Below are 14,322 nucleotides of genomic sequence, written 5' to 3'. Positions count from 1 at the left end.
AGAACACCATCGCAGATCCTTGTTCTGTCTGAGCAGTCTCCAATAAATTTTCTTGTGGATGATACCAGCGTTGTGCAACCCTCCTTTTCAGACTTGCATAATCTGCTACACGAGTGTCAGTGGGCTCAGTGCCGGTCCTAAACTGCATCTGCCCTTCACAGCTTAAGTCTTAAATTATTACTAAAACCAGTAATAATGAGTTTGACACCCCTGATATAGACAAAATGCAAAAGCTAAAAATCGACAATAAAAATTCTCGTATTAGAACAATTTTTTGTTACCTGGATTCCATTTAGGCCTTCACTTCCTGTTTCCCCCTTTTGTCCTTCTGGGCCAGGGAGCCCCAGAGCACCTTGTGAACCTTTACTCCCAGTTCGACCTGGTGGACCCTATAAAATGGTATAACATATTACAGGACCTTAATAGCCCCTAATGCTCCACGTCCATTTGATCTTGTTTTCTCACTCACCGGGGATCCATGATGGCCTTGCTCACCCTTTTCTCCTCTCACACCAGGAGGACCCTGAAAACAGAAAGAAATAATAAAAATCAATAAAATTTTAAAAACCTCAGATATGAGCTCTTTCCAATCACAGTCCACGTACCAAGCCTCCTCGGGGGCCGGGATATCCATTTACACCACTAGTGCCTACATCACCCTGCAAACATTAATAAAAAATCAAAGAACTGAAATGCCTTCATTTGTTAAACAAGTAATATAATTATGTATCGTGAAAATTTCTGCATGAAAATTACCTTTATTCCTGGACGCCCATCTGGACCAGAAGGACCTGGATCCCCTACTGCTGCCTGGAAAAAATAAATAAATAAATATATATAGAAGCTTAGTTACCACTTCCCACTCTTCTCATTTCACCATGGGAAAGTCTCTAATATGTCAACTCTCCTATCAATTTTAAGGCGTCAGTTGGTTCACATACCATGTCTCCTGGTGGCCCAATAGGTCCGGGAATTCCCATTAGTCCTGGTGGACCCTGAGGGACAGCAAGGTTAAAGTAAAAAAGCAATTGCAGGCTACAATCAAAATCAGTGAACTAATGCCATCCAGTCTATCCATTACATAAAACCCAAAAAGAAACCAAAGACAGGCTTAGTGAAAAACACGATGGCCTTAAAAAGTTGGAACTCTGGGTTTAGTTCCCACCAAAGCTTTGTCTGCATGGCATATGTTCTACCCCTGCTTGTGTGGTATTCCCTTAGTACAACTATTAACAAACTGTGATAGAGACATTACACAGTAAGCTGTAAACTTTTATGTATCTATGCACATTGCAAGGAACTATATAGAATTGGTCCTATTTAAATATCAGAAGAAAAAAGCTGCAGCAGAGAATTTAGGTTGATGGCCAAAGTGACTTTTCTGTCTACTCACCAGGAGCCCTACATAACCTTTCTCTCCCTTAGGGCCTCTTACTCCATGCTCTCCTATAATGCCACTGGGCCCAGGATTTCCAGTACTTCCAGGTGGTCCAATTTCTCCCTAATGTTATTTAAGTTAGAGAATGTTATAGGTAAAAGTGTACAAGTTTTAAGCCACCTCAGACAAAACTTTAGGTCAAACCTTTCTTCCTAAAGGTCCAGGGTCTCCAATATCTCCAATGTCCCCAGTGTCTCCCTAAACACAAGAAAATATTATGTTAGAAAAAGCATTCAGATAACTTTTCCCCTACGCTTGTTTTTAACCTATGAGAAAAGTATACCTCTTTCCCTGGCTCTCCTGGGGGGCCTGGCAGTCCTTGTAATCCTAATTCCCCAGGATCACCAACAGGCCCAGGGAGACCAGGGTTTCCAGGAACACCAACATCTCCCTGAAAAAGACAATCAACAGCAAAAGTCTTTTGCCTGGACCATATCAAATTAATTTTTTTGCCCAAGAACATGTTTCCGTGCGTAATAGGAGGTTTCCCTGCTCAGATTGTGCATTCTGTGCTTTCTATTAGTATAATGTAGTGCTAGGGTTTGAGTAAGACAATGTTTAAAGACAGTGAACTGTATATTATCTGCTTCCCTACTTCATGTATAGCAGCATAGGGTACTGAGTTACAGTATATTTAGTGATTTTATCAGACTGCCATTTTAATTTACTAACCATATATATTTTGGAGGTTTTAGAAGCATAAAAATACTGTAACATTAACACTTATTTATTACATTATCATAATAATACCAAATATGAGCACCAACCGTTGATTAGAGTTCTGCAGCATAACTTTAAAGAAGTGTTTTTAATATAAAGAATGCAGATAAGAAATAAGCCGAACAAAATTCCTATGGCTTCTGTATACGCACCTGCTCTCCTTTCTTCCCAATGAGACCCTCACTGCCAATTGAGCCTGGTTCACCCTGGAAATAATAGACAAAAGGAAATTGACTGTTTCAGGGTGGCCATAGTTCGCTGATTGTAGCAAAGATTATCTCTGTGATATTTACACAAGGGTCACGACCCACAAATGACAGCAATTACCTGTTCCCCATCCAGCCCACTGACTCCTTGATCTCCAATTGGCCCAATGGCACCCTGTAAAGGTGTTAGAAGCTTACATGTTAAATGAAGCTCTATTTTGTTGTGAGTAAGCTGAAATCTTAACATACATCCAATTCCTGCAAAGGATCCAGTGGAACACATTATTATCCATACTTTTTCAATTCACAGCTAATGTTTTGATCTGCTGTAAGATCCCTTATAATCTGGAAGGCTGCTAAAACAAAACTAAACCCAAAAAAATATATAATTTATAACAGCGTATTGGTCTTTAGAGGTGGCGGCTGCATTACTTTTATTTTTTCAGGCTAAGAACATTTTCAGCAAGTACAGAAGTGCAGTGTCCTTGTCAATTCCTGTGAACTGGACTGAAGAAAGAAAATGTTGGTGAACAAAGGCAGACATATTAGTTGTCTAAACACAAAAGCAGCAAGGGAATAAAGTTTAATGCACTCCTGTGTATATAATTGGCAATCAATTAACTTGTAAAAAACATCACTTTTATTAGTCAATCACAAAAATTATAAAATAAGTAAATACTTGGCATTCCTAATGTTGTAATGTGTTGTCTTCTTTAATTATATTATATTCTTCCTATCATTTTTAGTTTTGTATTATATTCATAGTTTTGTATTTTTTGTAATGAACTCATGGGAAAGTTTAGCATGTTAACCAATTGCTATACATGGGGGTGCATAATACATTCTTTTTTACTGCTCTTGTGTTTGTGATAATTGCACTGAAGGTTTGCACTGCACAGTGATCTTCTGTGAAAGCCAAAATACTGGGACTTGGTGGACCAAAGTAACCGATGTTTAGAGTTTTAAAATAACTAATGACTATAGGAGAAGAGATTTTTATTTTTTTAGGCATATATGTAGTCCAACCTGGGTGGCTGTCTCCACAGATACAGTGAAGAATCACCAGGACAAATAAAAGGAAAAGAATTCAGAAAAAAAGAGAATGTAACCATCAAATCTAAGGAATGGTACTGTGCACTATATTACATTTTTTTTTTTTTTTTCCTAGGTTGAAAGACGCTACAATGCTAGCAAAAAACAGTCATAAAGTATATGAAATCAGAACTAGTTCAGCCCATTATTTGCCAAGCTACACTAAAAAAAAAATACAATTTGAAGCATAAAAGCCTGCTATTGGCAACACAACTATTATTCCAGAGAAGATTTGCTTTTTCTTGGACAGACTTACCTTCTCACCTTCCTCTCCAGGTGATCCTTCTGGTCCTGCTGGCCCTTCTCGACCCTAAATAAGAATAAAATTGACAGAGTATTAAAAGATTTATCTCCTCTTAAATCAAACCTTCCATGTAAACCTAAATCCAATACCCTATCATTCTGTATCTACTGCTCTGATCCCTACCCCGTCTCTAAAAATTGTTGGCAATTACTGACAATATCCAGTATTGATGGTATTCTTATTCTTATGCCGCGTACACACGGGCGGACTTTTTGACAGACTAGGTCCGGCGGACCGGACTCCATCGGACAATTCGATCGTGTGTGGGCTTCAGCGGACTTTTTTTTCACAAAAGTCTGACGGACCTAGAAATAAAACATGTTTCAAATCTTTCCGACGGACTCGAGTCCAGTCGAAAAGTCCGCTCGTCTGTATGCTAGTCCGACAGACAAACCCAACGCTAGGGCAGCTATTGACTACTGGCTATGAACTTCCTTGTTTTAGTCCGGTCGTTCGTCATCACATACGAATCCATTGGACTTTGGTTGATCGTGAGTCCGTTCATTCGAAAGTCCGTCGGAAAGTCAGTCGGAAAGTCAGTCGGACCTAGTCCGTCGAAAAGTCCACCCGTGTGTACGTGGCATTACACTTTAAGGTATGCCTCAATTCACATGTGCTAGGGCCAGCTAATTTGCCGCTTAGGCTCCCACGTTCATTGTGAATATGCAACAAAAATACTGATATCCCAATTTGGTAAACAGGTTTTAATAGGCAGTTTTTTGGTGATTCATTGTGCATGTCACTCCTCCATAAGCATGTTTAATAATATAGTGTCCCTGTTTTTTTTATTTATTTTTTATTTTGTGAACTATGATGCTTACTCTGCTGTACGCTTAGCAGTCTAGTTCTTTTAGTCAAACACTGTACGCTTTTTTTTTTTTTTTTTAATCTAAAATCAAACTCACTGGGTAACCTAAAGGACCAGTTTCTCCTTGGGCTCCTGGTTGGCCTGGTTCTCCTGTGGCCCCAGTTTTTCCCAGTTCCCCATCACATCCTGGATTGCCAGATGGGCCCTAAAGGAGACAAATATACAAGCTATTATTTGAATGATAACCTATAAAATTAAATTGGTAACATGTTAAATACATTTCCTATTTTTTTACCCAGGCCAAGCTGACCCTAGGAAATGCCAACCCACTTACTGGTAATCCAGGCAAGCCTTTGTCACCCATCTCACCCATACGACCCTGGAGATGCAGAAATAATAGGTATAGTTACCAGTGAAAGCAATCACTTCTTCCAACTTCTTTTTATGAATTTACTTTTGCTTTGCCTGGCAATGAATGGATATTTGTAGGTAAATTGAGCAACAAATTATTAAGAATTCACAAGCTGTCAAGAGGAGACTGATGAGAGCGGATGTCAGACCCCTGCCCTTCTTACCAGCTCGTGACAAAGGACTGGCCAATCTCATGCCTCACTGTCACTGTTGTAACAATGCAACTTTCAGCTGCACCCTGCTCAAAGATTTTCCAGCTCGCAGGCCTACAATCTAGATCTAGGTGCCAGCAGCCTGAAAGCGATTGTCACTGGGTTACGTTAAGCAATTAACCCTTTAACTGCCACCGACTTTTAACGAAGATTCAGAACTTCCACAAGATTAGCAATACCAACTATGGTTTTGAAATAAACGTCTGTGACACACACTGTCACCACAGAGGATTTATACTATACAATAGCACTCTTCAAGAGACAGGGATTCTTTTAGTTTGCATTGAAAGCATTAGAGATAATTTAACAGCTTCCAAAATAGGGTTTAATAATAAAAAAAAGGTAAAAATGGTGAAAATAAAATATTTACAGAAAAAGGGTGTTACAAAGTAATAAAGAGACAATAAAACAACAGGGTTAAAAGGGAAGAATACTTGCAAAGTCCTTGGTTTTAGCAGAGTTCAATCAATCAATGAGCAAGGTGTTATTAGCTCTCATAACTTGACAGATGTTCCTTGGTTGATGGTACATGAAAGCTGTCAATCTGTCCTGGCATTCCCCTTTTCTCTGGGATCAAAGGGGTGTTGACAGAGGCCATCTGACCAATTAAGAATCTAATGAGTGGTTTATGGGGATGTCTCAATGTTTATGACTATGACCCAAATACAGGTTTCTATAGGTATTCATATCTCTGAGTACCTACCAGTTACGGCCTGTTAACATGCAGATTATAGGCCAGCCTAAATTTAGCTTTGAAATGTATATAAACTTTACAGGTTTCAGATGTCCAGTTCGCCTGAATTGGGCTGGTTCTGCTCCCTGTACACCTAGGGCAGCGGTGTTTGGACTCAAAACTCTATGAATTAACCAAGGGAGGTAAATATGTCTATATTCTGGTTGTGCTATTATTATTTCATGAGTTATAAAATATGCTAAAGTTTCAGAGTTATAACTGCTATCCAGTCTGCAGAGATGTGTATTGGCCATCCCCTCCAACAGAGCTATTTACGACCGGTATCTGTTTGTTTTTTAGGGTTTCTAGACCTAAATTGTGGATTGGGTAATGGAAAGGTCCATCAATTACCAGTTTGTGTGTTATATAAAGTGAAGGAAAGAAGGGGGGAAGGAATCAGAGCTGCTGGATCTCTAGTTTTAAAACAGAGAAACCTATGACTTAAAATGTAATTGCTGAATGTGAACAAAATGGCTGCTACACACACACAGCTATTCATGAGCCTAGTACGCATGACCATTACAGAGACACAAGACCCTTTACAGTTCACTTAGCATGCAACATTCCCCTATTTGTCTGCCATCTTTTAAATGGTGGAATGTAGGGAACAATGGTGACTTTGGATTTAAAATGTATTGCAGACTCCAGTAGACCATTCTCTATTTTATTTTCACAGTATTTATCAATAAAATATTTAATTTTTACAGCAAATATCAGAAATTCTGAATAAAGCAGTGATGCCAGCATAAAGTGTTAACCATATGTACCTAGGGAAGCATAATCTCTAAAAATGTCCCTATGTGCAGCACTGGAAGATGCATTATGCCCCGTACACACGGTCAGATTTTCCGACGGAAAATGTGTGATAGGACCTTGTTGTTGGAAATTCCGACCGTGTGTAGGCTCCATCACACATTTTCCATCGGATTTTCCGACACACAAAGTTTGAGAGCAGGATATAAAATTTTGTCGGAAATTCCGATCGTGTGTACACAAATCCGACGGACAAAGTGCCACGCATGCTCAGAATAAATAAAGAGATGAAAGCTATTGGCTACTGCCCCGTTTATAGTCCCGACGTACGTGTTTTACGTCACCGCGTTTAGAACGATCGGATTTTCCGACAACTTTGTGTGATCGTGTGTATGCAAGACAAGTTTGCGCCAACATCCGTCGGAAAAAATCCTAGGATCTTGTTGTCGGAATGTCCGAACAAAGTACGACCGTGTATACGGGGCATTACACTGTGCTGCCATTCTGCATGTTAAACAGCACTTGATCTTATAACGCAAAACTCATATAACTAATCATACTACTGGAGCCTGCAAAGTATGTTTAGTTAAGATATGGAACATTTTGGAAAAGTATAGCAATTCCAAATAGAAAAACTGACAAAAGGGAGACTGTTCGGAAAGGTGGCTCTTGGGGCATTTGTTTCCTAGCATCCCTAAAAATACTATCCCTAAGTTTCAGCAGTTATTTGTTAACATATACAATCTTCAAAAGTTCATGAACTGATCAAATGGGCAATTTGTTTTTTTTAACAGACCCAATATGACATGGCCCAGGATATAATCAACTCAGAATTGACTTTTTTGAAAGATGAAGAAGATTAATACCTGTGGCCCAGTGGGTCCCCTTTCCCCGGGAGGACCTGGAGGCCCCTATATGAGAAACAAACATTGTTTAAACACAGGATTACAAATAAAACATTGCAAATTGGCTTTGGTTACATTGTTGGAGTAAAACACCTATACCAATAAAAGATCACATTCACACCTAGAGCATTGTGGTAATGTGCAATGTTTGTGTCTTGCCATGACTCATCTTAACCTCCCTGGCGGTATGATTATGTCAGATTTTTTATGCTGAAAGCTGTACATTGTTTTGCATGGAAATCTGTCCACACAAGAGTCTACATCCCGGGTATGATAAAGTTTGAAACACAAAATCATAAATTATAATATAATAAATAACTATAAATAATTCTAACAAATAATAATAATAAAATTTATTCAATAATGTAATCAAATCAAAAACACTGAAATTTGCTCAGTTGCCCACAAATCACTATCGCTCAATTCTGCAAGTGATTCTAATTTATTATCGCTGTTTTCTAGCTGGTCTAAAACCACTTTTGACGTAAAGGGACACTTTTTAGTTGCTATGGACAATTTCCAGTTTCCAGGCAGAAAGAACAATATTTATAATATAAAACTGCATGCAGGGCACTAGACAAAGCACTGGGGACAAAAGGGATGTGAAATAATTTGATACAGTAATGTAATCTGTAAGATTACAGTGTACTGTATGTGTAATGTATCTTTCACTTTTTGAATTTGGCACCGGGCTCCGTCCCTGTGCGTCGCTCGCAGGAAACGGAGCTCGGCACTGTGATAGATTGAGCGAAGACACAGCTCGTACACACAGCGGGGAGACATTGCAGGATCCTGGGGACAAGGTAAGTAAGCTGTACATGGATCCTGCGATGCAATCTTGAGTGTGGCTCGGGGTTACCCCTTTTGGTAATGAAAATTCACCCCGAGCCACAATCGGGAATACCACTAGGGAGGTTAAGGCAGCCTATTCATTTTGAGTCAGCTGCCAACATACTACAATGCTCTGAAATTCACACATGCACTATTTTTTTAATGCAGGCCCCACAATACACAGATGATTCATATGGTACACTACAAAGCAAGTGTGATGTACTTTTCAGCCTGGGTGCACTGCCTTTCAAAAGGAATGGTAGCACACGGTACTGTGTGTCACCACAACGCATTAGTGTGAATGGGCCTTTAAAAAAAAATGAACCCATCTGGATGGTAAGCTCCAGGAATGCACAATCTTTTGCTGGTAATGCTGATTTTTGTATGCTAGTAAAGCACAGATTTAGGGATTAGAGAAAATAAAAGGTTTAGTTTACGTAAAAATTTTAATAAAATGTCAGTAGGAATCGGCTGACGTTTTGGTCAGTGTGTACATCAGTCTGTGCAACAGAAGCTAGTCTAGTCACTGGCTTTTGTTGAAAGAACATGCTGGAAATCCAGCATCTGATGGGCACTTGAAGCCAATGGCTGAGAGCCCGGATCAGTGTATTCTGTTAGGGGGAGAGTCCCTCTGTCAGAATACAGTAGCACAGTGGGGGAGATCACCGCATCAACATGGCCTGTGTTGGTACGGCGATCTGTCAGCTTTTTTTTTTCAGTTGAACCAGCTGGGGTTCTATATCTCTTCATATATGTGTGATTTATACCTCCTAATTATTCCTATTTAGCTTATGGAGAATGTTAAGAGAATGTCTTAAGAGGATGACCTGAAATGCACAAAGGTAAATAGGGACACCCAAAACCCTAGGTGTACAGAAACAGCTGTGGATTATTGCAATGAGCACTCACGTTTGAAGTATCTGAGACATATATAATTGGCTGACTTTCCCCATCAGGCTCCACCATTAACTAATATATCACTTTATCGACGACCATAACCTTTTAATGACATGTTGCTTTTTAACTTTATTATTTCTGATCTGTGTTTTGCATTGTAATCACAGGGTATTCATATACCTTTGGACCAGCTTTGCCTGGTGGTCCTGGAATTCCGGGGGTTCCAATCTCTCCCTGTTATAGTAAAAAGAAAGTCAGATGCAGGAAGATTTTCATACTTTTGCAGTAATGTATATGTTTTGAAATAAAGCATGTGGGCAACATCGTGCAGTACAGATATAATGTGAACATTGTAGACATGAAGACCCTTCAATGGTATCGCTTTAACTGGTATAGTACCGGACTTGCACACCAAATACTGGGGCAAGTACTGGTCTATACCAAGTTTTACCAGTTGTACTTGGACTGACAGACAAACTGCAGATTTCAATGGCGGAGTGGCTCCCCTATATGCATGGTTTCTGATTTTAAAAAATGTAACCCCTTATTAACCTCTAGTAAGCTCTAATTTTTGATGCTTGGAATTGTACTTGGTAGGGTCACGTTTGAAGCTTCAGAACCCTTGACAGCCCTAAAGTCAAAGGGTGATGGCTTTTGGTTAATTGTATTGTACATGTTTTGTGAGTCTATATGCTTTTAAACTGTTTTATATCACTGTTTCAATTCTAAATAATAAACCTTTATTTTGCAAAAATGGTCCTGTCTTTTAATAGGAACGAGGGTGAGGCTGTATTTCTATTTTGTGATCCATTCTGCTATCTTTGCAAAGTGATCTCTCTATTTGGGTCTATATGACATCAGCTCTAAATTGGCCTGCAGAAAAGCTATCGAACCTACTGGGTGCTTGTCACCGTCTGGCTATAAGTGGTAAACAGAAAGTAGAAATATGCAATATTTTTTAGATCTGAACATAAAAACACAGAGAAAATATATTTTTGATTCTGGATCAGAAGAGGAGATCTTCCATACTGTACCTTCTCCCCAGGATGTCCGGTCCGCCCTCTTTGACCTGATGGACCTGGCAACCCCTTAGGAATAAGAGATATTAAAGTTTTATATTCTTATCCCAAAGTCAAAACTCCACTCAGCTTCTACAACAATCATCTATCATTTTAATGTATTTAGAGAACAACAGTTTAGCGTGATACCGAAAGAGGCAGTTTTATACAAGAGAGAGACTATTACTAAACACCAATAGTACAACTGAAAATAATTTATGGCTTACACAGCCTAACTCCAGTTAATTTTTTTGTTTAGTTTTGGATAAAGTTGGGGAAGAGTTACAAATTCTGTCATGTTATGAATTCTGTCAATGACACCATTGCAGACACTGACCCTCACTTGCTGTACTTGCAGCACCCATTTAAGAAATGGTGTGTGTGGTTGTCACAGGGCAAGACAAAGACCAAGAGAATTAAAAACAATGTCAGTACAGTCTCACTGTACTAAAATGTATCAAAGTTATCTACCATGTAGTGCTTAAAAATAATACCCCAAATGTACAAAGTAACTCAAAGGTACAAATATTAATCATATAGTCAAAAAGATGCAATATACTTTTATAATAATCTCAACCTATACTAAAAAATCCCAAAAGTCACATAATGCATAGTGGGTATAGAAAAGAATCACCCCCCTTGCTTTGCAGCCTAAAGTGAAGACAGACACATTTTTTGTTTTATCCAGCTGTATTTACATATAACATATTACATATTACATCTAACATTCAAGTGAAAGATATAACATCAACATGTGAAAAAAATTAAAAATGCATCAGCTCCTATGTCACGCGGCGCACGACCCCGTTGGTGCACGCCCCCGGTGGTGCACGCTCACCTCCTGTACCCCTTAAAGTGCCCGCCGTACAGCTACGATGATTTGTGCAGGGGAGCCAACCTGTATAGCCGTATAACGATGGCGGCTGGTCGGCAGTTGGTTAAGCAGAGTTCCAGATAGCTGAAAGCAGACCCCTTAAGTTAAGCAACACTAGTCACTTGTGAACATTGGAAAGGAATAAAAGGGTTTAAAGGTAACTCTGTGGAGTACAGCAGATCTTCAGCTAGCACTCAAAGAATGGTAGGTGAAATAATCCTGGATGGTAGAGCAGAGCGAATTTAGCTGGTATGTGGTTAACCAATAGAGGATACAGACTTTTCCTGTATAACCTGAGCACAAGTGACCACAGTGTAGGTTTGTTTAATGGCTTTGTACCCTGTAGGACTACAGATACCAGAGATGTGAGCAAAAGCACAGGTGTCTGTATACAGTGTCTATGGGATTAAATGAACTTGCATTCGGTGGCACTACAAGTACCAGAGATGTGGACAAAGACAATGGCGTCTGTATACAGTGTCTATAGGATTAAATGGCCAGGTGCCCACTCACCGACATGGTAACTGAAGTTGCTGGTAGCGATGATGATGGTGATGGCTTTTTGGGATCTCTCTCTGGGTCCTCGCTCAGGGAATGGCGTCTGACCTCCGTTGCACCGTGGCCCACCCGGATCTGAAGTGCAGGTAGTGTGGAAGGAGCAGGAACAGCCTCCAGACCTCTGCAAGATAGAGGGGTGATGCTGTCCGCAGATGTCCCTCTGAGTGCAGCTTGATAACTCTTTCTTGTGCAGGCCCCGACTCGGCCGCAAAACACACACACAGGCACAGAGTTCCTGCTGGCAGATCCAGGCCGGGGTCCCAAGAGAGCGTTCTAAGCCTAGACCATCCTCTTTATATTCTCTCTGAGCAGTCTGTTCTTCTCTCGCAGCAGTCTGGTAGTTGTAGTTCAGGCCAGTCCTGCTAGAATTAAAACCCCAGCATTCTGAACTACACATCCCACAATGCTCTGCTTTGCTTTTAGGTAATGACAACATGGAGTCCAAGCCAACACTAGAGAGAGACAGCTCCTCATCAACAGCACTGTCCCTGAAGTGCAGGCAACAATAGCCGGCTCCTGGCTACTTTAGCGTGGATTTTATATTGTGAATTTTCTCTGCTAACTTTGCACATCTAGACATTGCAATATTTGCCCACTCTTCTTTGCAGAACTGCTCAAGTTCAGTTAAATTTGATGGTGACCATTTGTGGACTGCAGTCCATAGGGTCATAGTCAGCATTTCTCTTCCTCCAAACACGGCGATTACCCCTCCTCAAGAAGGCACATCTACAGTCATGCCAATTCAGAGAAGAATTGTGAGAAAGTGCTGTGGTCAGATGAGACCAAAATGTAGCTATTTGGCATTACTCTACTCTCTGTGTTTGGAGGAAGAAAAATGCTGACTATGACCCTAAGAACACCATCCCTACAGTCAAGCACGGAGGTGGAAACATGATGCTTTGGGGCTATTTCTCTGCTAAAAGGTAAAAGTCAACTTTGCCGCATTGAGGGGCCAATGGACAGGTCCATGTATTGTAAGATCTTGGATGAGAACCTTCTTCCCTCAGCCAGAACACTGAAGATGGGTCATGGATGGGTCTTCCAGCATGACAATGACTCAAAACATACCGCCAAGGCAACAAAGAAGTGGCTTTTATGAGTTTTTTTTCTGGATTTTTGGTTACTATTCTGTCTCTATCTTTTAAAATACACCTATGATAAAAATGATAGAACCTTAATTTATTTGCAAGTGGGCAAACTTACAAAATCTGCGGGGGAACAAATAATTAATATATATATATATATATATATATATATATATATATATATATATATATATATATATATATATATATATATATATATATATATATATATATATATATACCTATACATGCCGGTAACAACCCATGCAATCCATACATACAAAGGGACCAAAATAAATAAGTTCAGAATTGAAGTTATGTGTAATAAAATGGAATGGCACAGGGAAAGTATTGAACATGCTAACTAAAATGTATTTAATTTTTCATACTAAATCCTTTGTTGGTAATGACATCTTCAAGATGCCTACTGTATGGAGAAATTAGTTGCATGCATTGCTAAGGTGTGATTTTGGCCCATTCTTCCACACAGTCTTCAAATCTTGAAGGTTCCATGGGCCTCTTCTATGAGCTCTGATCTTTAGTTCTTTCCATAGATTTTCTATTGGATCAAGTCAGGTGATTGGCTGGGCCATTCTAGCAGCTTTATTTTCTTTCTTTGAAACCAATTGAGAGTTTCCTTGGATTTGTGTTTGGGATCGTTGTCTTGCTGAAATGTCCACCCTCGTTTCATCTGGCCATCCTGGTAGATGGCAGAAGATTATTATCAAGAATGTCTTGGTACATTTTTCAATTTAGTCTTCCATTAATGATAGGAAGTTTACCATAACCATATGCTGAGAAACAGCCCCACACCATGATATTCTCACCTCCAAACTTCACTGTTGGTATAGTGTTTTTGGGATGATGTGCAGTGCCATTTGACCTCCAAAAATGGTGTGTATTATGGCATCCAAAGTGTTCAATTTTGATCTCATCTGACCAGACTATATTCTCCAAGTATTTCACAGGCTTGTCTAAATGTTGTGCAGCAAACTTTAAATCAGCTTCAACATGCTTTTTCTTCAGCAATGGAGTCTTGCATGGTGTGCATACAGGCCATGGCGGTTGAGTTTACTACTGATTGTTTTCTTTGAAACAATTATACCTGCTAATTTCGGGTCTTTCTGAAGCTCTCCACGAGTGGTCCTTGGCTCTTGGACAACTTTTCTGATAATTCTTTTCACTCCTTTGTCAGAAATTTTGCGAGGAGCACCTGATCGTGGCCAGTTTATGGTGAAATTATGTTCTTTCCACTTCTGGATTATGGCCCCAACAGTGCTCACTGGAACTTTCAGAAGTTTAGAAATCCTTCTGTAACCAATGCCATCAGTATATTTTGCAACAATAAGGTTGGAAGGTCTTGAGCGCTCTTTGCTTTTACCCATCATGAGATGTTTCTTGTGTGACACCTTAGTAATGAGACACCTTTTTATAGGC

At 39.7% G+C, this 14,322-nt stretch overlaps 1 protein-coding gene across 1 annotated transcript in view; it reads right to left on the bottom strand.

The window, feature by feature from the left end:
* The window catches only part of LOC141108996 (uncharacterized), a 90,908-nt gene that overhangs the window by 58,600 nt on the left and 17,986 nt on the right, over positions 1-14,322 (bottom strand). Inside the window, exons 10-25 of the mRNA XM_073600953.1 lie at positions 10,345-10,398; positions 9,491-9,544; positions 7,544-7,588; positions 4,903-4,947; positions 4,666-4,773; positions 3,713-3,766; positions 2,486-2,539; positions 2,311-2,364; positions 1,722-1,829; positions 1,583-1,636; positions 1,394-1,501; positions 942-995; positions 757-810; positions 606-659; positions 470-523; positions 282-389 (exon numbers count right to left, since the gene is read on the bottom strand). Coding sequence (XP_073457054.1) covers positions 282-389; positions 470-523; positions 606-659; positions 757-810; positions 942-995; positions 1,394-1,501; positions 1,583-1,636; positions 1,722-1,829; positions 2,311-2,364; positions 2,486-2,539; positions 3,713-3,766; positions 4,666-4,773; positions 4,903-4,947; positions 7,544-7,588; positions 9,491-9,544; positions 10,345-10,398 — 1,062 coding nt within the window. The remainder of the gene's footprint in view (positions 1-281; positions 390-469; positions 524-605; positions 660-756; positions 811-941; positions 996-1,393; positions 1,502-1,582; positions 1,637-1,721; positions 1,830-2,310; positions 2,365-2,485; positions 2,540-3,712; positions 3,767-4,665; positions 4,774-4,902; positions 4,948-7,543; positions 7,589-9,490; positions 9,545-10,344; positions 10,399-14,322) is intronic.

The sequence above is a fragment of the Aquarana catesbeiana genome, linkage group LG09 (assembly GCF_042186555.1).
Source record: "Aquarana catesbeiana isolate 2022-GZ linkage group LG09, ASM4218655v1, whole genome shotgun sequence".
In the NCBI taxonomy this organism is placed as follows: domain Eukaryota; kingdom Metazoa; phylum Chordata; class Amphibia; order Anura; family Ranidae; genus Aquarana; species Aquarana catesbeiana.
The sequence above is the reverse complement of the archived record's forward strand: the minus strand, read 5'-3'. Positions and strand labels throughout refer to the sequence as shown.